The 24551-nt window shown below is 44.9% G+C and overlaps 1 protein-coding gene across 2 annotated transcripts in view; it reads right to left on the bottom strand.

Annotated features, from left to right (window-relative positions):
* DYNC2H1 (dynein cytoplasmic 2 heavy chain 1) overlaps positions 1 to 24551 on the bottom strand; it is a 508393-nt gene that overhangs the window by 294689 nt on the left and 189153 nt on the right. For both annotated transcript variants that reach the window (XM_068266870.1, XM_068266871.1), the window contains exons 52-62: positions 23881 to 24023; positions 22242 to 22314; positions 20599 to 20753; positions 16855 to 16992; positions 13299 to 13412; positions 11266 to 11426; positions 9310 to 9433; positions 7358 to 7479; positions 5314 to 5400; positions 3023 to 3149; positions 169 to 310 (exon numbers count right to left, since the gene is read on the bottom strand). In XM_068266870.1, the coding sequence (XP_068122971.1) occupies positions 169 to 310; positions 3023 to 3149; positions 5314 to 5400; positions 7358 to 7479; positions 9310 to 9433; positions 11266 to 11426; positions 13299 to 13412; positions 16855 to 16992; positions 20599 to 20753; positions 22242 to 22314; positions 23881 to 24023 (1386 nt within the window). The remainder of the gene's footprint in view (positions 1 to 168; positions 311 to 3022; positions 3150 to 5313; positions 5401 to 7357; positions 7480 to 9309; positions 9434 to 11265; positions 11427 to 13298; positions 13413 to 16854; positions 16993 to 20598; positions 20754 to 22241; positions 22315 to 23880; positions 24024 to 24551) is intronic.

Raw genomic sequence — 24551 nt, 5'->3', positions numbered from 1 at the left:
AGCAGAACTTACCTTTTTTTTTGCTAACGTTTGCTTTAAGTACACTGATGCGTTAAAAACGGTATCCTGTTTACTGCAATTTTGATCTACTGAAAGCTGTGAGTTTTGGAAGTATAGCTCCCAGTGCAGGAACATCAATGTATGCACAGAATAAACCAGCACCATTACCTTCCAGTCCCACTGTGCTCCTCCACTGATCTATACTGTCCTTCCTCTGATCCTCAGGAGCGGCTGATATGTAAGTGATAAAAGCAGCTGCCAGCTGAGCTCTCTTTGGCAAAGTGCTCAATTCTTCAGTTATTTCTTCTACCTGAAAAATGTTCAAATACACATGATACATCAGTATTACATCCCCATATTACATCCAGTCCATTGTCATGACATATTAACAGAAAAAGGTAAATTGGTACCAAGCATGCATGGCTGATCTAGATCTACCCGTTATTAAAGAGTAACCGAGGTGGACTGTGTATAGATTATAGGACAAAGAGGCATGTTCTGTGCACAATGACATGCCTCTGGGTCATTCTGGAGCCGCTGGCAGTCACCCCTGGGCTCGGCTGTCCCCCCTCAAAGCTAGCGACAATCTAGCAATAATCTTATTGTCGTTAGCCTCCTTTTCCACACCAGCCGTCAATCACCTGCTCCCTCTGCCTCTGTCAGCTCATCCACCGCCTCTGTCACCTCACTCCCCCACCTCCCAGCTTCCTCCAATCAGTAGCTAAGCCGTGACCCAGGAATTTCTGCCGGTGATCGGAGGATGAATGGGTTGTGGAGGATGTATGCCCCGCTTCCTTCCATGGAGAGCGGCGCAAATTCATCCGGGTGGAGCAGGTGGTATGTTTTGGGGGTTTTTCGATGCAGCCTCGGGTTCTCTTTAAAGCCCCTCTAGAGAAGTATATTTTCTTGCCATAGATCACCTATCTTACATTTGAAAAAAAAAAATACTGATGCTCACTGTATGCCTTTGAGGAGTCAGTAATGACATCATGAAGAAACTTCCCCAGAATCAACTTTATTCGCCAAGTGAGCCGTTTGGCGTACAATGCAGTACAAAAAGACAGACATGGCACTGTCAATATGAGAAATGTACTCACAAGTCTCAAAGCAAGCATTCCGAGCAGGGTGGAGAATCAAGACTTCTAACAGCTTGGGAGTGGGGCAGAGTTCCGCACAGGAGTGGGCATCAGGTGAAGTAATGCTTCCCATAGGACTAGGGTGCTGCAACGTGGTGGGGGAGTAGAGTTCAGTAGGAGGACATCCTGGGGGAAGAAGATGCTCCTGGGCCTAGTGGTCCTAGAGGGAATGGCTCTGAAACGTTGACCTGATGGGAACAGTTTGAAGAAGCGACTGCCTGGATGGGAGGGGCATGTGAGATCCTGGTGGCCCTCTACCTCATTCTGGTAGTGTGGAGTAGGGGCGATCCTATGATCTTTTCTGCAGCACTGATTATTCTGTGTAATTTGAATTTTAGCTGAAGTCCTGATGTTATCTGGAGAAGGGTGTCATCACAAGTGTCAGCCTTCTACAGTCACATTTGGAAAAGGAAGTGGCAAAGATTTATAGGATTAACTTGGGGGTTTATGCCCAGCCCTGCTACTCTTCTCTAAAGGAGAGAGCTACTGTATATCCCAGAGACAGAGGTGGCAACACCCTTATAACGTCCTATACAATGAAACTGATCGGTAAGTTTATTTTCACTTCAGGTTTGCCATTATTGGACAAGGTGGTTTAAAACACCAAGGAAGCAGGTAAGTGGGGTGACACAATAAAACCTGGATTCTGACAGCTTTAAAGGACTTATGAGGCCAAGTGTGTAAAAAAAGTTAATTACTTGCCTCTCCGTTTCAGGCACGGAGGACGCCGTCCGCGCCCTCCGTGCCGCTTTGCCGGGTCCCCCCGCTCATTATCCACCCGGGTCGGCTCCCGACCCCACGGCCCGGGTCGAGCTCTCCTTCCCCTCCAAAGATGGCCGCTTCCTCTGGCCGTCTGGCCGCGAATGCGGCTGCGCAGCTCTAGGGCCAACCCCTCCGTTCCACGCTACGTAGCGTGGATCGGAGGGGTTGGCCCTAGAGCTGCGCAGCCGCATTCGCGGCCAGGTGGACTGCGCAGCCGCGGCCAGAGGAAGTGGCCATCTTTGGAGGGGAAGGAGAGCCCGACCCGGGCCGTGGGGTCAGGAGCCGACCCGGGGGGATAATGAGCGGGGGGACCCGGCGAAGCGGCACGGAGGGCACAGACGGCGTCTTCCGTGCCTGAAACGGAGAGGCAAGTAATTACATTTTTTTACATAGTTGGGCTCGTAAGTCCTTTAAAGCGGTACCCATAATTATCCAGTCACAGGATGAAACTAGAACGCTAGTGTTAGCATCGTCCGATTAGACTGTAGTAACAATCTCCTCTGTGGTCTACCAGTGAATGCTGCATTATCTCCAGTTCATCCCTTAGGGTCAGTCCACACTTGTCCAGTTTCAGATCGGATCCGCGTCAAACTGATCCGTTTGTCGCGGTTCTGATCTGGATGGTAGCGCACGTTCCACGTCCGCACATCAATCGTGTCGGTGCGTACACATCGCCGCTCACCTGCTACCGTTCGTCCCGCTGCTCGGTCCCTTCCACTGCCTGGAGGTCAGCAGAAGTGTGGCTTTCCATAGGCTGCAACAGGCCAATTCTGCCTAGCAACAGGGAGAATTTTCATTGGTTCTCTCTGTTGATGACAATTCCCATTGGTCTATTGTAGCCCAATGGAGAATCCTCATGCTTCTGTCGGCCTCCGGGCTCTTCAGAATGGAGAACATAGGATCCGCTTCCAGCGTTTCTGCAGAGCTTTAAAAGCGTATCCCATAGATACGTTTTTAAAACAAGTGTGAACCGGCCAATACGCTGTTGCTCCATGCATCCACCTCTCTTCCAGTTCCTCAAATGCTGCTCCTCTTTGTCAGTCTCTAACAGTGGCTGACGCTCAGAAGTTCACAAAAAGTCCAGGCTTCTACTTTCCAACCAATCAGCATCAGCAGATACAAACCTGAGCATTCCACCTCTTGTGCTCTCCATCCAACTGACCAATCAGTAGCTCGGCAGACTGAATGATCTCCTGAGCTCTGGACAATTCAGCCTCCAGTTTTGCAGCTTCAGCTGTCCGTGTCTGGAACCTGCAACACAAATTAGTGGTTACCAAAATTCTCCAACTTTTAATACAAGAAAGACAAATGAAATGAATAATTACTCAGCTTTAGATGATCATCAACAAAAGATTAGGAGAAGAGAGAAGCGCTCCTTGTGTGTGACTGTTTCTCTTACTAGGATTCACACATATATTGACATGCTCACCTCTGTGATGGCTGAATGCCATATGACAGAAATCAGAGAATAAAGCTTTTTTGGTGCTCAGTGCCAGATTGGTTGCAGGTCACAGTTTGTCTGCTGTCTCTTCCACTCTCAGAACCATGGATCGGGTATCCGATATCTTAGTAGTTGATTTCATAATTTCTTACTAACACTACATTGCAAGTGTGAGGTGCCACCTTGCTTCCTCAGAGGGTAGTCGGCAACTGCTTCAAATACCACCTGTATGCCGATGACATTCAGATTTACCTCCATACCCCGATCTCTCCTCTACCATGATGGACAAGGTCTCCTCATGCCTCTCAAATATTTCCTCCTGAAGGTCAGGGTTCCTGAAGCTCAACCAAGATAAAACTGAGCTCCGGATCTTTTCACCCTGCACAAATATCTACCTCACAATCCATAACACAATATTTTGCCTACCTCCCAGGCCCTAGACTCTGCCCTTTCCTTGATCCCCCCCCCCCCCCCCCCATCCAAAACGTCACCAGAGCCTGTAACTTCTACCTCTGCAATATCTCCCTTCCTGATCCTGGACACTATTAAGCTGCTCACACATGCCCTCATCATCTCCCACCTTGACTACTGCAACTTCCTCTTGTCTGGACTCCCCTTGAACTGCATTGCCCCCCTTTCAATCAGTCCTCACCGTTCCGCATCAACATCCAATCCTTGCACAGACTACCTAACCGCTTCAAGATAAGTTTCAAGATTCTGTGCCTAGCCTATAAATCTGTGCACAAAGTCTGCCCTACCTACACCTCGGAACTTGTTCACAGATATACACCTGGCCACCACCTCCGATCCTCCCACAACCTTCCCCTAACTGCCCCATGCATTTCCCACTCCCATGTGTGCCTGCAGGATTTTTCAAGAGCCACCCCCACCCTGTTGAGCTGCCTTTCATTGCCCATCAGACTTGCCTTCTCCATCAACATATTTAAGCAAGCCCTCAAAACCCCACCTCTTCAAGATGGCCTACCCACCACCTACCACACAGTAACTCAATCTGCTAAATACTTTTATTCCACAGCCATACCTAGAGTCTCCATTCTACCCACACACCCCCACACCCCCTTACATTGTAAGCCTTTAGCCCTTCCCCTGTGTTTTCTACATGATTGTGTGCCCCCATCAATGAGTTCCTTCCCTATGACCGACTCATATTTAAATTACTGAGCCTACCTGACCAGCCCAAAATCACATGATCGTGTATATTGTACACAGTTTGACTTGCTGTATAACTTTTTTCTATGTTGTATAACCTTGTTATGTCTGCCATGCATGTAATGTGTTGGTGCTGTGTAATGTGTTTGTGCTATATTAATACAATAAATAATAATAAGCATATGTCTATCACAAACATTTTAACAAAAGTGGCAAGCACTCCAGCCTTGCCGGGCTACAGTACCAGGTTTAGTTCTCAGCCAGCACACTGTCTTAAAGGACAACTGAAGCAAGAGGGATATGGAGGCTGACATTTAATTCCTTTTAAGCAATACCAATTGCCTTACAGCCCTGCTGATCCTCTGCCTCTAATACTTTTAGCCATAGCCCCTGAACAAGCATGCAGCAGATGAGGTGTTTCTGACATTATTGTCAGATCTGACAAGATTAGCTGCATGCTTGTTTCTGGTGTGATTCAGAAACTTCTGCAGCCAAACAGATCAGCAGGGCAGCCAGGCAACTGGTATTGTTTAAATGGAAATACATATGGCAGCCTCCATATACTTCTCACTTCAGCTGTCCTTTAATGGAATTCATATGTTCTTCCCATGTTTGAGTGTGTTTTCTCCCAAATCCCCAAAACTTACCAGTAGGTTAACTGGCTTTCCCCAAATTGGCCCTTGACTACTGCAGGGACATTAGGTTGTGAGCTCCTTTGAGGAGCCGTGACAATAATTCTACAATAATTGTAATAATAGTAATGGCCTGCTTTGATAATGTTTCCATTATATCAGACACACTTACTTCTCTTTCAGCTCAGCCACCTTCTGACCAACAGTATTCAGCTGCTCCTCCAGCCTTTGCTTCCTCTCTTCAGTTCTTCTGAAATTCCTGGTGAAAAGAAAAAAAAAGGAAGATGCCAGGTTAAAGCAGACATAGGGTTACAAATTAGCTGCTTTGCCGAGACAGCCCGATGACACAGCTGAGAGATCAAATGACAGTGGTGATTAGTCACAGGAGAGGAAATAATAATAAATAATAAAATTAATCCTAACATTTGTGTTGCACTTTTCTCCTGTTGTACTCAAAGCGCTCAAGAGCTGCAGCCACTAAGGGTGTTCTCAAGGGGCCACCCTGCAGTGTTAGGGAGTCTTGCCTTGAACTCCTTACTGAATAGGTACTGATCATAGCCAGGATTGGAACCCTGGTCTCCCATGTCAAAGGCAGAGCCCTCAACCAGTACACTATCCAGCCACTCAGACAGGCTGAACCTTCTAAATACATACATACAGGGTGCATTTCTCTAGGTTTTCCTTCTGTCCTGTGCAAGAGTTCAGGTCCGCTGTAAACTCAAACGCCTTTCGTTACCCAAAGGCTTTCTGATATATTTCACTTACAGTAATAAAACCCATTTTACAGACTAATTTTTTTTTTAAGCAAAGAACGCTTAAAACTAAGATCTCAGTGATTTAGCCTGCGCCACCACTACTGTACAAATTTAAATACAATAAAATAAGTTACATTCATTGTCAGCACTCCTAAATATTGCATAATTTAACCACTTAAGGACCGGGCTCATTTTGAGTGATCTGTGCTGCGTGGGCTCTTCAGCCCACAGTATAGATCACATTGCAGGCAGGGCGATGAGACTTCCCCCCCCCCCCCCTTTTCCCCCACTAGGGGATGTCCTGCTGGGGGGGAAGTTTGATCGCCGACGGCTATTTTGCTGTAGCGGGGGGGGGGGGAGGGGGTTGGCTCCTCAAAGCCCCCTCCGCATCGCTATTCGGTATCCCTCTCTTTCCCTTCCTCCCTCCCCTCCTTCTTCCCATGGACGGTACATGACAGCGATACGACCTGTACCGCCTCTGCTAGTTTTCAGCCTATTAGAGGCCGGGGATCGCCGATCTCCTTTACGGCGCTGCTGGTGTTAGGCGGTCGTTAAGAGTGGTTTTAAAACTGTTAGAAAAAAAAAAAAGAAAGAGGTGAGTTAACGGGCCAAGTAATGGACATTAGATTGCAAGCTCTACATAGGGACAGTTTGTGACATGCGGAGGGGGAGGGGGGGGGGTCGCAAAATGATTCAGTTGCTGCACCTGGGCCCATAGGCCATGTGGGCCACTAAGGACCCCACTTCAAACAACGCATCATCTTATTAGTGTTAAAGTGAAAATCATCACATCTATATGTGCTTTATGTAGTGGTACTATTTAAAGAGGCACTGCAGTGACATAAAGTAGAATGCAGTATATTACTCAGGGTACCCACTTTTATGGTAATTTTCCTGGTTTCCCGCATATCTATATATTGCAGTATTTTGGAATGCAGCCCCGCCCTCCCAGTGATGTTACTGTTTAGAGGCTTGCAAATGCTCCAGGCCAATTTATTTCTTATTTGTTACATTTCCTTACTAATAATTAGTACTGCTGTAATGTGTATTTATGGCCACTTGTCACTAGGGGCAGTGTGAGACAATAACAGAGGACGTCTGCTTTCAGTTTCTATATTTTCTGCCAGCAGAGAGACATCAAAGCATTTTAAGAATTTACAGCACAACGCGATCTACCCACTGAGGTCAAAAGCAGTGCACTTATCTCAAACAAGATAATTCCTTTGAAGATGATAATTGGTTAAATAGTATTTACACTCTCCTATGTTTGGCTTAGACTTTAGTCACACTGTGGCTCCCATTAGAATATAGTTTTGGCACAACATATTATGTGATTTTTTTAGTGGACACGTCTCCAATTTTCAGACTTTACTTCCACAATAATATTCCCCCTCAAAGCTATAAAGGCTACAGTGAAGAAGACATTTCAATGCAGTGAAACACATGGTAAAGAATACATACGATTGCAGCACACTTTGCTCCTTCTCCAGAGGTTGGATCTTCTCCAGGACATGAGAATACTTCACATTGGCCTTCACCCAGGCAGCAAGAGGTGCTGCAGCAGCACTGGCTCTTTTGGCATTCTGTGCAGCAAATTCAAGACACAGGGAGACAAATTCACTTCTTGTTTTTTAAGGTGACTCAAAGCAAAATAAACAGGACTAAGAGCCACTTCTAGTAGTACCTTTAATATACCAAGTGTAAAATTGGCGAAGAAAATGTGTACCGGTACTCACAAATTCCGGTCTCCTGACAGACAACTAAGCCTCCTACACACTAGGGTTCTCAGACAAGGTGGCCAGGCGGGGCTGCCTCAGCAGAGAACCTAATGTGTGTATGATGGCCCTGAAGTGTCACTGAGAGATTTGAAACAGGCTGAGCACATTGTTCCCCTCCCTATTCCCCCCATTCCACTGTGCACTCCGCCCCCTCCATGAAAACAGAACACATCGTTAGTATCTAGGACAGCGACACATCTGTACAGAATTCAGCCCTAAACCATTGATTGAGGAATTGAATCCTGATCCCTGTGGGCAACAGTAATTGTGCATGGGTATGCACTTTATGCAAATGGAGATTATAACCCCATCTCCACTCAAGGCATACCCTGGGGAGTCACACTTCAAAGAAAAAAATAAAACCCAACATTGCACTCAAATTTGGTTGGAAACTACAGAACGGTATTAGAAAGTGTCAAAAATGTTGTATTTAACCAGGATAAATGAGTAAATAAAATGTGTGGGTTTTATCCACTGTAGCACATGTTTTTCTTATTATTCCCCTTAAAATGCAGTTTAAATCAAATGATTCTTAGCAAAATATACCACCTAAACAAAGCCTAATTGGTGGTGAGATCATTATGTTGTGACAAGTAGTGATAAAGTTATTGACGAATGAAAGGGACGAGTGCTGAAATGTGAAAATTGCTCCGGTCCATAAAGGGAAAAACCCCTTAGTGGTGAACCACATGAAAGCTGTGTAAATAAAGTTCAGAAAGTATGTTAAGGTTTAAGTGATGCACGACATTGTGGAGCTTATGCTTTTTCAAGCTATATACTCAAATGTAGGTTGAGGGCTTGAAAAAGCATAAGCTCCAACATGCAGAGCGTCACTTAGACCCCACATACTCATTGCACTTTATTTACACAGCTTTTAAAGAGACTCTAATAAAAAAAAATGTCCCCTGGGTGGTACTTACCTCAGGAGGAGGAAGCCTCAGGGTCCCAATGAGGCTTCCCCAATCCCTGTAGCTGCAGGCAATCCAGCGCTGGCTCCTATGATGTCTCCCGCAATCCTGGCTCGACAAGCCTGACAAGGCTTGATATATTTACTTTCCCTGGCTCCAGCGGGTGGCGCTGTTGCAGCTATCAGCACAGAAATAGACAGAATTAGCCGATTCCAGTCAGGTCTACTCTGCTGCGCAGGCGTCTTACTTCGGTCTATTTCCGAGACCAGAGCGGCAACTGCGCCTGCACTGGAGCCAGAAAGGTAAATATGTACATGCTTGCCTTTCCAGGACCCGCAGCGAGACCACCGTGGGACAGAGGAGGACGGGGCAAGCCTCAATAGGATCTAGAGGCTTCCCCCTCCCGAGGTGAGTACTCCCAGGGGCATATATTTTAAATACAGATTCTCTTTAAGATGACTCGCTTGTTTTAAGAAGCTGTAATAAGGACATATGAGATGCTGATCCGTACTACCTTGAATGTATATTCTTCACCAACAGGGAATACGGTGCGGGCTACCTTGTTAAGACAGTGATAATAAGGAGATATCGCAGCCGCTGCGCAGATCACGCCAGGGAACGCACGCTCCAGATGACAGTAAACCTGACAAGTGTTCTGAACGTGAAACAAATCTAAGAACAAACGTCTGACTACGCAAGTTTCAAGTAATCTGAAGCCATAAAATACCTTGGCCTCGAAAGACGTGCTGTTCTTCTCCAGCAGCTCCTCCACGCTGTCACGTATCTCTTTTGTGATGTTTCTCGCATCGAATGTCACAATATCCTCCCGCACCCCTCTCTTGGCAAGAAAGCTTTACAAGGTAAAAAAGAAATGAAGATGACAAAGTGCTGACACTGTACACAGGCACTGTAAATAACAAAGATGTATCAAAAGCCACGGAAACAGAGATGTACAAATGATAGCTTTATAAACATTAGGCAAAGTTCACAGACAGTGATCAACAGTACTGATCAATCATAATGATAATGTTTTGAACAGTGATTTTCTCTTGTCAGACTTAAAGCAATACCTACAGCAAGTGAAAACAACGTGAAGAGATAAACAATTGTATCTGTCCTCCTACTCCTAAAAATTACTTTTAGATATCCCAGAGATTTATTTTATGTTTAAAGACATAAGGCAGATTTATTGTTTTGTCTCAGCTGAATGTAACAGTCTTTCCCTGAGTCTCAAAGTGCTCAAATATATGAACTATTGGCCTTTTTTACCTATCCTCTCCTGGCAGAGAACTGGGCATCCTAGAGTAAAGTATTTAATGGCTGTAATTCCTTATCAGTAGTCTGACTGGGTCCCGACTGGAGAAAAACGGTCAGTTGCATAGTAGAAAATTACTGTAACTCTGTCAGACAGAGAAAGAAAAGCATCATAGCATATATGTGTGCTATGCACTGTACATACACGTCTATCTCCCTTTAAAGCAGGAGGATTAGCCATACTATGCCAGGGAAAAAAAAACAAAAAACATATATAAGTAGATAAATACTTGATCTACTTACATAACACATGTATTGTACTGTCCACGTTTTGATTTCAGTGAATTTTCTATAGTAATTGAAGAGAATTCAGTTCCTGGTGGGAACCCTGTCTTTTGCCCACAGTTTGAGGCTAAATACTGATGCCATTTTTTCCCTTAACTTTTTTTTCTTTTCTCCTCCAATCGCTGAGTCACCTCAGCCTTGCTTGTAAACACAAGTGAGCAGAGGATCATGATTCATCTAGGCAGGGAAATAAAGGCAAGAGGAGGAATATATTATAGATAAAAAGAACCACCAGCATGCAACTGTTTGGCACGGACTACTAAAGGGCCAGTGCTCCTAAAGTATGTGATAACTCCAAATCATAACAGCAGAAAAAGTTTTAAAAGTTTTGAATGCAGGATTAGCATCTTTATCACTTAATACACTCAGACCAGTTGCTGATGTAATTTGATTTTTACGATGACAATCCCGCTTTAAAGTGTTGCAGCCACTTAGGGTGCACACAATATGCCACCTTGCAGAGTTAGGGAGTCTTGCCCAATGACTACTTACTGAATTGATGACTGGCTGCAGCCTGGGTTGGAACCCTGGCGACTTTGTACCTTAGAGGGGTATGTTAATTATAAAAAAAATCCAGTTTAACTTACCTGGGGCTCCTTCTTGCCCCCTGTAGTAGTTCTGGCCCCTTGCCGTCATTCTGCGCTGCTCCCTTCAGCCACTGTGCCCGTCCAAAAACTGACCGACTAGGCCTGCCACAGGCTGCAATTTGTACGGACTGCGCAAGCTCACAAAGCTCCCGACCACAGGGGCACAACTGAGGCAGCACATGGAGCTTTGGACAAGTGCTGAAGGGAGCAACATACGACCAGAATGACTACAGGAGTCTAGAAGAAGCCCCAGTTATGTTATAGTGGATAATTTTTTACATTTTAAATTTCCTTTAACTAGTACAATATCGGGACACTCCATCACTGGCAGCTTCTTGCAGAACTCTCATAACCTTTTATAAGATATGGTTGTCATTAGCATGGCGTTGTATGTAAACACAACTCCTCTCTGACAGGTAACATACCGGTAATCATGAAATATCTGTAAGACATAACAGTGTTTAATCACTTTCATTATTAGAAGATCTACCACTTACCTTTTCATGCTGAACCACGAGGTATCAAAAATACCCATAAGCCTTAGCACACCTTCCAGGATGTCCCTGATGATGTCGGGTGGCATCCGTAAGGATCGAATCTCAGACAATGACTCGGGCTTGATGTTTCCCACTGCTTGCTTTGCTTCCTCAACCAATGGCTGTGAAACAGAATGTGCTGTGTTAGCTTGTTTCACCACTGTATTGTCAGCAGCACAGGCACACTCAGATTCCTTACGTTTGGCATGGGGGGAGGGGAGACGTTTGGGGCCCACCGGCTGGAATCCCCTCTGTGGTGTGCTGCTCCATCGTCTCCCCTCCTCCGTTCATAGCAACAGGACACGTCACTAGCCTGTAGGCTGGCAACTAAACTGTCACTTAGGGTCCTACGTGAGAAAAGCGCTTTACAAATGCTTTGTTGTTGTTGTCACCCAAGCGATTGAGTCCCAGTCCGGCCGAGCAAAAGTAATTGTGTAAGCACATTAAAGTGAACCCGAAGTGATACTAAACTGAAGAGATCAAGAATTGTATCCATCCTCCTACTTCTACAAATGACCTTTTTTTTCTTTTTTTTTTACTACAGTTGATAGCTTTATTTTATGTTTAAAAATGTAAAAAAAGAGATTTGTTTTACTGTCTCTGGACAATGACACAGTCTTTCACGTGTCCCAGAGCTCAAATATATGAACTATTGAACTCTGTCTATCTATCCCCTGTGCTCAGAAGCTGTTCTCTGGCAGGGAAGAGCTGTAATTATAATAATTGCAGTATTTGTAAAGCGCTTTTCTCCTGTCGGACTCAAAGCCCTTGTGAGGCAGCCACTAGAACCGCTTATAAGGCAGCCACTAGAGCGCATTCAGTAGGCAGTAGCAGTGTTAGGGAGACTTGCCCAAAGAACTCCTTATTGAATAGGTGCAGCTTAGCTGGATAGTGTACTGGTTAAGGGCTCTGCCTTTGACATGGGAGACCAGGGTTCGAATCCTGGCTAGTTTAAGTACCTATACAGTAAGGAGTTCAAGGCAAGACTCCCTAACACTGCAGGGTGGCCTCTTGAGCGCGTCCCAGTGGCTGCAGCTCTTGAGCGCTTTGAGTCCGACAGGAGAAAAGCGCTATACAAATGTTAGCATTATTATATTATTATATTATTACTGAATTAGTAAGTGCCGAGAATTGAACCCAGGTCAACTATGTCAGAGGCGGAGCCCTTAACTAGCACACGATCCAGAGAGAGTTACACTATAGTCCAACTAGGTGCTGACTGGAGAGAAACTGTCACTTGCATACCTGGATATTTAACTCTTTCAGGCACATATATATTTGTATGCTTTGTACTGTGCATACACATGTCTATCTCATCATGTCACCACAGGTATGCTTTAAAACAGCAGGCACAGCCATACTATTCCAGAAAAAGAAACACACATATACCAGTAAGCAGCTAAATACATGTTCTACTTACATATGTATTGTACTGCCCAATTTTTTATTTCAGTGAATTGTATATAGTAAAAAAATATAACACAGTTCGAGGCATCTTTCATTTTTACTGCCTCTGACTGAAGCCAATCCTGATGTCATTTCCTCCCTTACTCTTTTTTTTTCTCCTAGAAACTTCACTGTCATGTCTATCTTGCTTTGTAAACACATGTGAGCACAGCATAGATCGTATTTCAGCAGCTCACTGAACTGCCCTCAGCCAATCAGTGAGAAGCAGGAATGTGGGTGGGGACATAACAAGCTACCCTCTTGTCGTTAATGTACCAAATAGAGCCAAGCTGAGTGAGATAAGATTTATCACAGCAGAGACATTTCTGATTATATTGGCGTGCTGCAATGTAGGGTTAGGTAGCAAGCTGTATAATAAACAAAGAGCAGAGGGTAAAAGGAATTTGATTTTATGGCTGACAATCCCGCTTTAAGCCAGCTGTCCTTGTGATCCCGGTTCTCAGCAGCAGATTGAAATAATAAAATAAAGTATAAAGGTCCTTTATTTCACACCAGATTGTTAAAGCATTGGATGTTTATCTCATTACCTGAACATCCTTTAACTCGTCATCGATTTGTCTTTGCCGCTGCTCAATCTTGGCAGACTCTTCTGCTATTTTATGTTTTATCTTCTCCATTTCTGTTTTTTGATCGCTGGCATTCTGGAAGATAAAGAGAGCACATTAGTCAGTGCTTCGCGCAGCACAAGCGCATAAAGAGCAGATGTCTGCCACGAGTGTTGTTGGGAATCTTCCTGCTGCCAGGCTCGCCATCGCCACAACACTTGAGCTGTTTGAGAAATAAAGCGAACGTGACAGAACATTTGTAGTTCCAGGCATTTGTGAAGTGATCATTTTTCCTTATCCTGGCAGACTGATGACTTCATGATATCACTAATTAGCAGTGAACTGACAGGACCCCTTGTTCATAAATACTGGCTCAGCAAACAAAATGGATGCCTAAAATGGAGCTGCTAGTCACAGCGGCCAATTGGACGTCAAATCAAATAGAACGAGCTAAAATGACTGTCACTGGCAAAAGCTCCACTCTTCTTCCTTTTATGCTCCAGTTTACATAAAGCGGATGTAATTTATCAGTTGCCATAAGCGGTCACTGTGCACAAGCGGCGTTCGAGTTTTTATTTTATTACATTATGGCAAATGCATACAAATGATTTGGCTTCAATACACGTCCTGAGGGGTTAAAACTGAACTTCTTTAAAAGGAAAACTGTAGTGAGATGAATATGGAGGCTGCTATATTTATTTCCTTTTAAACAATACCAGTTTCCTGGCAGCCCTGCTGATCTATTTGGCTACAATAGTGTCTGAATCACACCAGAAACAAGCATGCGGCTAATCTTGTCAGACCTGACAATAATGTCAGAAATATCTAATCTGCTGCATGCTTGTTCAGGGGCTATGGCTGAAAGTATTAGAGGCAGGAGATCAGCAGGACAGCCAGGCAACTGGTATTGCTTAGAAGGAAATAAATATGGCAGCTTTCATACATCTCTCACTTAAATTGTCCTTTAAAGTGGAACTCCGCCGTTGCAAAGAAGACGGAAAGCCATTCAGTTTTACTCTTTATACCCCAGGAAATAATAACAAACCTTATAACAGCATGCTTACATTCGCATGTTAAACACAGTTATTCCAACAGTCCCTCACACAGAAGCAAGGTAATCAATTAGAGGCACATTTTCCCAGTTAATGTAAATTTTCTTTGCATGCAACTTGCAGCTGGGCCAATTTAAACTGGCAGCAGCTGCACTTCTGAGCTGCATGCAGTTTGCAACACACTTTGCATTTGTTGGAGGTTTAACAACATAGTCACCTTAAAATGAAGTATAGAAAAACAAGCATGGTGGTGTATGATATATCTCTACATGTTTTTCTTCAGTAAAGACTGAGGTTATACTGGGTGCCTATCTGCGTGTACAAAACACTATCCTCCAACAGTATCAACTCAGAAAATTAGCATCTAAACCCTGGTACACACTTTCAATTATGATTGGCCAATCACTGACAAATGTTACCACCTCCATTTAGTACGAAGGTTTACCTACACAATCCGTTCATGGGCTATCACCCATGAAAGTGCTGTCGGTATGGAGAATCAGTGCGGGAAAACACCGCTGGCGGTGTTTTAGACTTCTGGGTGGGCATTCATAAAAATGTATCCATGTGCGGTAGCAGTGCGGAGATTCCCCGAACTAGGCAGGCGGTAGGCTTGCAGAGACACGGAAGCTGCCGAGTTGGTACATTTCTCCATGTTCCGCTCTGCTGCAGCTGCCTGGGAGGTCTGTGTGTCTCCATTCACTTACATTGTTATCGCCACATCAGAGGGAGCGGTACTTCCCGACCTCACACCGCTTGCGGTGATCTTCATGAATGAACATTTTGCTACATTTGTACCGATAATCACAGCACAAGGCGGTGATTTATCACTCTGCTCGGTAGTGTCATTTTTTCATGCGGAAAGAGCCTTTATGAATGCCGACTTTGCTAAGTGGTCGGTAAAGTCAGCTGTTTTAAGCATTTCCGCATGCGGAAATGCTTTATGAATGATAGCCATTGTATTCAAAATCTGTTGACCCTCATATACATGGAGGTGGTAAAATTGCTCAGTGATTGGCCAACCAAAATTGAGTGTGTGTACTAGGCTTAATAGAGCATGTTCAGTTGCTAGCCGGAGGATTAGCCCTGGTGTAGAAAGTGAGTAACAAGCTCTTCCTCTGTGTGGCTAATTACTCCTGCAGTGAGATGGGACGCTTCTAAGCTGTCTGTACTCCATACAGAGCGAAAAGAGCCCCGACCAGAGGGGCGGGGGCCCCACTGCCACCATAGAAGGGTTGACACCTGGGCAGAAAAGATTGATGCTCCAGCCAGCTGGGCTGATTAGCATTGAGGAGTCTGGACATGGGGAGCAGGCCGACATCATTCCTACCTCTCCATGGACCCCCTCCTGTGTCCCCCTGCACAGTAGGGCACAGTAGTATGGTTCATGAGTGAATTTCTTCTGATCCCGATGTGCCCATGCAGCTGGCCCTGTTTTCTGCATGTCATACATTGGAATCAGGTGAGATGCACTCAAAAGTCACACCGCTGCACCCTACTCTGCACAGGATGGGGGGAGGGGGGGTCCATGGAGAGGGTGGGAGGACTGATATTGGCTCCCTCCCCACAAGGGAGCTAGACCAAGCAAGTTATACAGGAATAGTGGTACATCCAGGGATGTCACATGGAAGGGGGGGTGGCAGTAGACCACAGGAGATGACACACATGAGGAGTTACCACTAGCACAGGGTACATTTGTCCCACAGTGACATGCTAGGTAGCGGTCACTTACAGTAGGCCGTAGATCTTGCAAGAGCAAAAAAGAGGGACTTCAGGAGCCAAATCTGGTGTAGTAAGGTCATTAATGATAGGTTTACGGAAAGAATAAGTACAGGATACTCAACCAAGCAACCACTAACTGCGCATGTGGGGGAAGAGTTTGCCTTCTGACACAGGTGGTAGGGGCTCCAAAACAATAAACTTTATGAAAACTTTGTAAAATGGCAACCCCCAAACAGGGGGTAACTAAGACTGATAAACTACAAAAACTGGAGGCACCTAAAAGTAATGGAACAATTACAAACCATTTTAAAGGAAGATAAGTATTGGCCTACCTTTGTGATGAGTACTCAAGAGCTACTTCAAACAACTATATTCAGCACAGTGGACAATGCATTTTGCAATTCTAGGCTGCGTCATCAGGTCAATAACAGTATCATAATGCTGTAGTAGTGGAGGCTGGTGCGCCTCTTCAAGCCTCGAGCTGCAAAATGCGTACTCCACCATGCTGATTAAAGTTGTTTGAAATAACTCGTGAGCAGTCATCATGAAAGTAGGCCAACAATGACCTTCTTCATTAAAGGTTTTTTAATTTCTTTATTACTGTACTTTTTGGCACTTCCGGCACCGAACCTCTTACCGAACTACTCCATCTTCTTTGAGGAATTCTCAGGCTTTTAGTTACTTGTAAAAGTTCTCCCTAGACAGCAGCGACCTATTCCCAATCCATACCCAGGTTATGACTTCTGTACTCCTTTCCCCATTACCTGCATGGAGGTGGTGATCTCCTGAAGAGCAGAATCTGCTTCGGCCTGCTTAGTCTGCAGCAATAAGCTCTGTTCTCCAGCTTTCCTCTTCAGCTCATCCACCAGAGACTTGGCTTCATTGAGTTTTGATACTCCAGCCTGCACAATAAAGCCATACGTTACCATCGGATATCCTACCTAATAATAGGCCAGTGTCTGCGTCCCATGTCCCTGTGTCAGTGCTTTTTCCATTGTGCGCATGTGCAGGGACGCAGAGACACTGCAGAGAGACTAACATGCAGCAGAGGACAGGGCCAGAAGGGGGGCGGGCGGGAGCGTGCGTGAGCGTGTGCGGCTAATGACACAGAGAGAAAGCAGTGCAGGGGTCACGGCCACAGTCTAGCGCCCGTTTTTAAAGCTACTGGGAACCGTTTAAAAAAAAAAAAAAAAAGTCAGATACTCACCTAAGGAGAGGGAGGCTCTGTGTCCCATAGAGCATTCCCTCTCCTCTACCGGTCCCCACTGCTGTCCTGGCTGCCCTGGTAGCGGTATTCGACCGTTTCGGTCAAATACCGCTGTCTCCCGGCCAAAGGGAGGCTTTGGAGAAGCTTCGGGAGCCCGAGTGCTCCTGAAGACGGGCTGCTCTACACTGCACAAGCGCCCTTTATGACGCACTCGCGTGTGCGCCGCCTGTCTTCGGGAGGACTCGGCTCCCGAAGACTTCCGAAGTCCTCTCGGCGGGGGATACGAACGGAGGAACCAGCGCTGCACCGGGGTCACTGGGAGAGGAGAGGGATGGCTCTTTTTTTTTTTTATGGGGTTACATTAGCTTTAAGCGGGCCTTAGGCCTAGTAGGTATATAACATTTTTGTCAGAAACATCTAATCGGCATGCTTGTTCAGCCCATATGGCTAAAAGTATTAGGCAGAGGGTCAGCAGGACAGCCAGGCAATGTGCATTGCTGTATGCCAACCTCCATATCCCTCTCACTTCAGGTTCCCTTAAAGTGGACCTGAACTCTTGCACAGGACAGAAGGAAAACAGAGAGAAATGCCCCATGTATGTATTTAGAGAGTTTAGCCTGTCTAATTCCCCCTCATCAGTGACTAAGCACAAGTTGTAATTTGATCCCTCAGCTGATTGCCACGGCAGAGAGCTAATTGGTAAACACAGGATGTTAACAATATGTCTGCTACCATGAAAGCAGGAAGTAGAAACACTGTAACAAAGAACACACTAACAGCTGTAACATTTTTTTTCTTTAAAGGTTATTATGCTTTTGCTTATATTTTAGAGCAGAGAAAAAGTTCTGCATTCGGGGCAGTTTTAAAGTGTACCTGAACTTCTGCACAGGACACAAGGAAAATAGAGAGAAATGCAACCTTTGGGTTTTTAGAGAGAAGAGCCATCGAATTCCTCCTCATCTTCAAGTAATCAAAAGGGTAATTTAATCTCTTAGCTAGGTCAGCACAGAAATTCCGCAGTCCTCGGCAGACACAGCTAATATGTAAACAGAGAATGTTAACCATTTGTCTGCTTTCATGGAATCAGGAAGTAGAAACACTGCAGATTTATTGTAACAAAAAATGTATTGTAACAAAAAAATGTTTGTTTTCTAAAGATTATACTGTTGCTTATCTTTTACAGCAGAGAGTCCCCTTTAAAGGTAACTGAGCAGCGGATTTTTTTTAATTTTTAAAACGCCCCTCCCCATAAGGGGATACAAGGACTACATCTCCCGGCATGCATTCTGGCCCACGCGTGTGGCCTCGCCGAGAACTACAAATGCAGAGACAGAAGCCAGTCAGGTGAAGAAGATGGTGAGTGTCGTATGGGTGGAGCCAGAGGAGCAGCATCCATAAGTAAGTAATGGTGCTCCCCCAAACCCTGTATCCACAACGGCACACACTATTACACACCTCCATAATGGGGAAGTTTGTTTTAAAAAAAAAACACTGCTCTGTTCGCTTTAAAGTTTTATAAATGAAAATTGGATTACATCATCCAATCTGATGTCACTAGATTCCAGCAAAATCTTGCTTAAAGGGGAACTTCTGCCTAAAAAAACATACTGTCATCAAGTTACATTAGTTATGTTAATTAGAATAGATAGGTAATATAATCTCTTACCCACCCTGTTTGAAAAGAACAGGCAAATGTTTGTGATTCATGGGGGCTGCCATCTTTGTCACGGTGGCAGCCATCTTTTTGGTTGAAAGGAGGTGACAAGGAGCAGGAGACACAGTTCCAACTATCCTGTGTCCTGATTACCCCTCTCAGCTGCACACGCTAGGCTTCAAATGTCAAATTCAAAATGTAAATGTAAAATTTCACCAAAACAGCAAAACGAGAACAACAAAATCAGAAATCCCATCATGCTTTGCACAGCATCAGGGGAAAAAAGCCCGGGCAGTTTTCTTCTGTGCAGCTAAAAATTAGGCTTGTATAAGAGAAACAAAGGTCTGATGCTGTGAAACTGTTAAAGAAACACAAGGCCTTTTCAGTGCTGCTGAGTCGATTTTTAGTCCGGAGGTTCACTTTAAAATCAGCTGCACTGCTGCTGCTGCTGCCACTAACTTGTAGTTCTCTATGCAGGTGAAAGTTATGCAGCTGCTGATGCACACTAATCCCACTCCAGCATTCGCAGAGAACTTGACGATGTAATAAACAGAGATTTCCTGTTAATATTGAATCAATATTTTGTATTAAAGATCTCTCAGAGTGTCCTAGGTATCCTTTAGATTCAATATATCAAATTGAATGTCTTATTTATTAGAAACGTGTACTGGTGCGGGCAGCTTAAAGATAAACAGTAACCAAGGATTGAACTTCATCCCAATCAGTAGCTGATACCCCCTTTCCCACGAGAAATCTATTCCTTTTCTCAAACGGATCATCAGGGGGTCTGTATGGCTGATATTGTGGTTAAACCCCTCCCACAGTGTGATGTCAGCACCAGGGTTCTGACATCACACTGTGGGAGCCTTGTTGCATTGTGGGAAATAACAGCTGTTTTCAACTGCCAAAAAAGCTGCATCTCCTTCAACAGACATCACTTGCCAGCAGTAAAGATGCCGTCATGTGATAAATGTCAGAATGTAAATCAGGGAGAGGAAAGATTTTGCAATGGGCAAACACTGACTAAATTATTTAATAATTATTGTGGAGAAAGGAACCCAGCTGGAGGGGAGGACACAATGCTGAGGGTGTACTTGCAAGGCATCAGTATGAGGAGAAAGATAGAGAGATGGAGGTGTACTACAGATATAAATGTGTGTCTGTTCTTGACACTACGATGTACCAGATGTAAACTGTATATGTTCATCTGTACATGGTGCATAGACTATATATGTGTTGTGCAATTCAAACTTTTTTTGGCCAAAGGTCGTCTGGGTTTGACAAATGCCTGCAATGAGAAGGATAAGCTACTCACTTAGCTTATCCCATCTAGTTCAAACAAAATCTGAAATATTATATTCAATATTGGAGAACCGAGCATGCGCAAGACTCTCACGCTGGCCAGATCAAGGCCTGATGACTTCAGCCCGTTAGCTGTGTCATACCAGATCTGCCAGCTGGGACCGGGAGGGGAGCCAGGAGGATGGAGGGGGACCTTGCGGCCTACGGTGTGCTGGATGTAGCCCCAGGTAAGTCAATATTTAATTTGTAGCCAGTGCTCGGTGTCCCTTTAAATGAAACTGTAAAAACAAGAAAAGACAGACCTGATGATCTGGATTCATGATAAGCTGAGCCATTCTTACATACCTGTAGATGCTTCTGCTTTTTGGTCAGCTCGGTCTTCTTGCTGTTGTAGAGCGCGCCGTACACCTTCAGGAAGGTCATGTATCGTCTCGGAGTGGCACCGTGTGTTTTGCAAGACTCATGAATCATCAAAAAGGAGTTGTAAAAGTCAGAATTACCTGTAAAAAAAAATCCCCAAAAACTAAATGTGACAAAATATGCAGAATGACTAAAGGCAACCAAAATGTCTTCTTCACAGCAGCTAAAAAGAAGACTGCACAGATGTCCTGGCACCTTTGACTTCGCCTTTCTTTGAACCTAGGAACCCCCGCCGAACCGAACCCCAAGTGTACTGGCTGGCCCAGCTGTCACTTCTTCCTTACTTCCCCTGTCCATCATAAGTAGCTAGAGGTGCCCCAAAGTATTAAGGTAGCCATACACTGGTCGATTTGCCATTAGATCGACCAGCTGACAGATCCCTATCTGATCGAATCTGATCAGAGAGGGATCGTATGGCTGCCTTTACTGCAAACAGATTGTGAATCGATTTCAGCCTGAAACCGATCACAATCTGTGGAGCCGCCGCTGCCTCCTGTCCCCCTTCCCCGCGCATACATTACCTGACGCTGGCTCCCGGGCATCTTCTCCGCATCTTCTCCACGCTGCACCCGCTCCATCCCGGCGCTTCCTGTGTCACTCCGTGACCAGGAAGTTCAAATAGAGCGCCCTCTATTTGAACTTTCTGGTCACTGCAGTGACAGGAAGCGCCGGGATGGAGCGGGTGCAGCGCGGAGAAGATGCGGAGAAGATGCCCGGGAGCCAGCGTCAGGTAATGTATACCTGATCGGATCGGCCGCCGCTAGCGACGCGCTCCCTACCCGCGGGTGATCGAGGGTAATTTCCCGCACGGCGCGATCGACGGACCGATCCGATTTCGGGAGGAAATCGGATCGGCGGGTGCGTTTAGCGCGAACGATTGGCAGCAGATTCGATCCCAGGATCGAATCTGCTGTCGAAACGGCCGCGAATCGGGCCAGTGTATGGCCACCTTTAGGTAGCTAGAGGAACCTCAGTATTAAGTAGCCAGAGGTGGCCCTGACTGAATGGAGATCTTGTCAGTAGAATTCCTGAGAGCCAAGTGAGTAACCTCTAATTTACACGCTCATCAGGATTCTGCACAGGGAAGCACTCGGGTAGGGGTGGGAGCCGCCTTTCCATCATCAGGTGCCTGTAGGCACTAGCCTACAGTGCCTTATGGTAAATTCAGCCCTGCCAATCCTACACGCTTTCCCTCCCCCCTTCCCCTTATCTTGTAAAAAGTACAGTCCATAAGGTGCGTTAGCAGGCAAACTATAGCCACTAAACAATATACCTGCAGACTTGATTCTTTTTTTCAAAACAAAGTTTATTGAACAATAAAATTATGTACAAAGAGAGTGCCTAGTAGTTTAGAGAATTTGTATATTCCAAATTTATATTAGTAATTCACAGATACGGGATATGCCATTACAGAAAAATATACAAATAGTGATAGCCAGGATATACAAGTAAGTGTAGCATAGTTGGCAATGGCTGTGTATTGTACACACTACAGGAAGGGAGGCCAATACCACCCTCCAACAAACATCCAACAAACATCCAACAAACCTAAGGAGCCAAGTGCTTACCTGATGAAGACTTCTTATACTCAGAGTCCTGTCCCTTCTCCTGACTTGTGTCAGAAAATAACATTCTTGGAATCTAAAAAAAAAAGGGCCAACAGGCAAATGACCTGAGCAGACTGCAAGGCACTGCAAGCACACCAGCATAAAAACCGTCACAGATCCGATCACTGCGGCTCCATTCCTACATCTCTTATACACTGTCGCTGATACTCTAAGGCAGGGGTCAGGAACCTTTTTGGCTGAGAGAGCCATAAATGCCACATATTTTAAAATGTAATTCAGTGAGAGCCATACAATAGGTTTAAAACTGGAACAGTGCGCATGCGCAGCAGAAGGTTCATGTCCCTGTTGCCATGGTGATGTGTTTACAAATTGATCCGCCGGGCAGCGGAAGTGTCAGACACTTCTTCAGCTTTTCTTGGGTTTCAGCAACATCCGCAATTTCCCAGACAGGAGAAATACCGACTAACAGCTTGTACAATTAGTTTGCTGACTTGGGGTTTGATTCACTTTGTAGGATGAGATTCCTTCACTTTGGCCCAATAGGCTGCCTGTTAATTGACAATTGGAGCAGCCGTTAGTCTTGGGGTAGCGTGAGTAAATTAGTAGTGCATGCTACAGCAGTAGCGTCCCTACTTTGAAAATGTTACTTGTGCTGCCACACTAAGCTGTGCTGCTTGAGCAGTGTAGCTTAGTTAATCAACCCCTAGTGATTTGTATGTGAGCCAGATGGAGCCATCAAAAGAGCCACATCTGGCTCCCGAGCCATAGGTTCCCTACCACTGCTCTAAGGGCAGTTTCACACCGGCGGCGACTTTGCCATGATTCTGCCGCAGTTGCGCTGCACAGGAATTGAGCGATCCTCATTTCCTGAGTGCATATCGCAAATGCAGTTGCTTGACACATTTGGTAAATTACAGGCAAAAAAAGTCATGAAAATTAATTGAACCACTCTTTGCACAGAAATCCAGCAGAAACTGACACCAGGAAAATGTCGGGAAAATATCATTTAGATTTGAATATTTCCAGATGATTGCTTTCATTTCACTTACAGTGGGAAGCCTCCTGCTTCGTCTTTCTATATCTGACTCCATGGGGCAGATCACACAGCTACTAAAAGCCTAACATTCATCTCTGCCATCAGCTGGTGGGTAGACTATCACCTGCAAGTCATGGAGGTCCCAACACATGGACACAAAATCCTCCTCCAGGTCGCAGATTGCAATAAAACACCCAAAGAAACCCTTCAAAATATTCAAAGCCAACATTTTTCTTGTTGGGTTTTGAAGGACAACTGTAGTGAGAAGAATATGGAGGCTGTCATATGTATTTCCTTTTAAACAATACCAGTTGCCTGGCAGCCCTGCTGATCTATTTGGCTGCATCACACTGGAAACAAGCATGCAGCTAATCTGGTCAGATCTGACAATAACGTCAGAAACACTTGATCTGCTGCATGCTTGTTCAGGGTCTTTGACAAAGGATTAGAGGCAGAGGATTATCATGATAGCCAGGCAACTGGTATTACTTAATAGGAAATAAATATGGCAGCCTTAATGTCCCTCTCGCTTCAGGTGTCCTTTAAACAATTCCTGAATAATGTCTTGATTCTAAAATGCACATAAATCAGAATTTGGAATACCTTTTTCATGCTCCTGTCTGACCAGGCCTCCATCCACTGCACGGAGCACTTCTTGTACAGAGCCGGGTTACTCTCACAGTTTATGGTGAAATTAACATTTGTGCAATCCATGATGAGGACAATATGCAGATTCTGCACAACTCCTGAAATACAGAACACAAATATATAACAGCACATAGACAGGCCAGAGGTGTGCTCAATGAAATGTCATGTCACTTTGGGTTACAAGCCTCTAAAGCGAACCTGCATAACAAAAGTTTACTCAAGTTCAGGAAAACAAAACTTTTTTAGTTACTTTGTTTCCTTAGGCTACGTTTCCACTGTAGCGTGACATTCTCGCCTGCAAAAATTCGTATAAGATTTTTCTGATTCGGGAAAATTTGCATGTAAAATTTGTACGCGTTTTCATGTGAATTTTCGTACGCGAAAATTCGCATTCGTTAAATATGCATAATCTGCCTAGTAACAGCTTAGTCATGACTGCGGACAACTACCTGTAACCATGGATCTAATGCGAATTTTCGGGCAAGTAACGCGAAAATTCGCATTGCCTATACAAAGCATTGTACGTGAATCATACGCGATGTCCAAAAAAATGATACAGGACCTCAGATTTTTTCAAGCGTACGAACGCAAACGAAAATTCGCATTGAATGGAAACAGCCCCATTC

The sequence above is a fragment of the Hyperolius riggenbachi genome, chromosome 2, assembly GCF_040937935.1.
Source record: "Hyperolius riggenbachi isolate aHypRig1 chromosome 2, aHypRig1.pri, whole genome shotgun sequence".
Lineage (NCBI taxonomy): Eukaryota > Metazoa > Chordata > Amphibia > Anura > Hyperoliidae > Hyperolius > Hyperolius riggenbachi.
The sequence above is the reverse complement of the archived record's forward strand: the minus strand, read 5'-3'. Positions and strand labels throughout refer to the sequence as shown.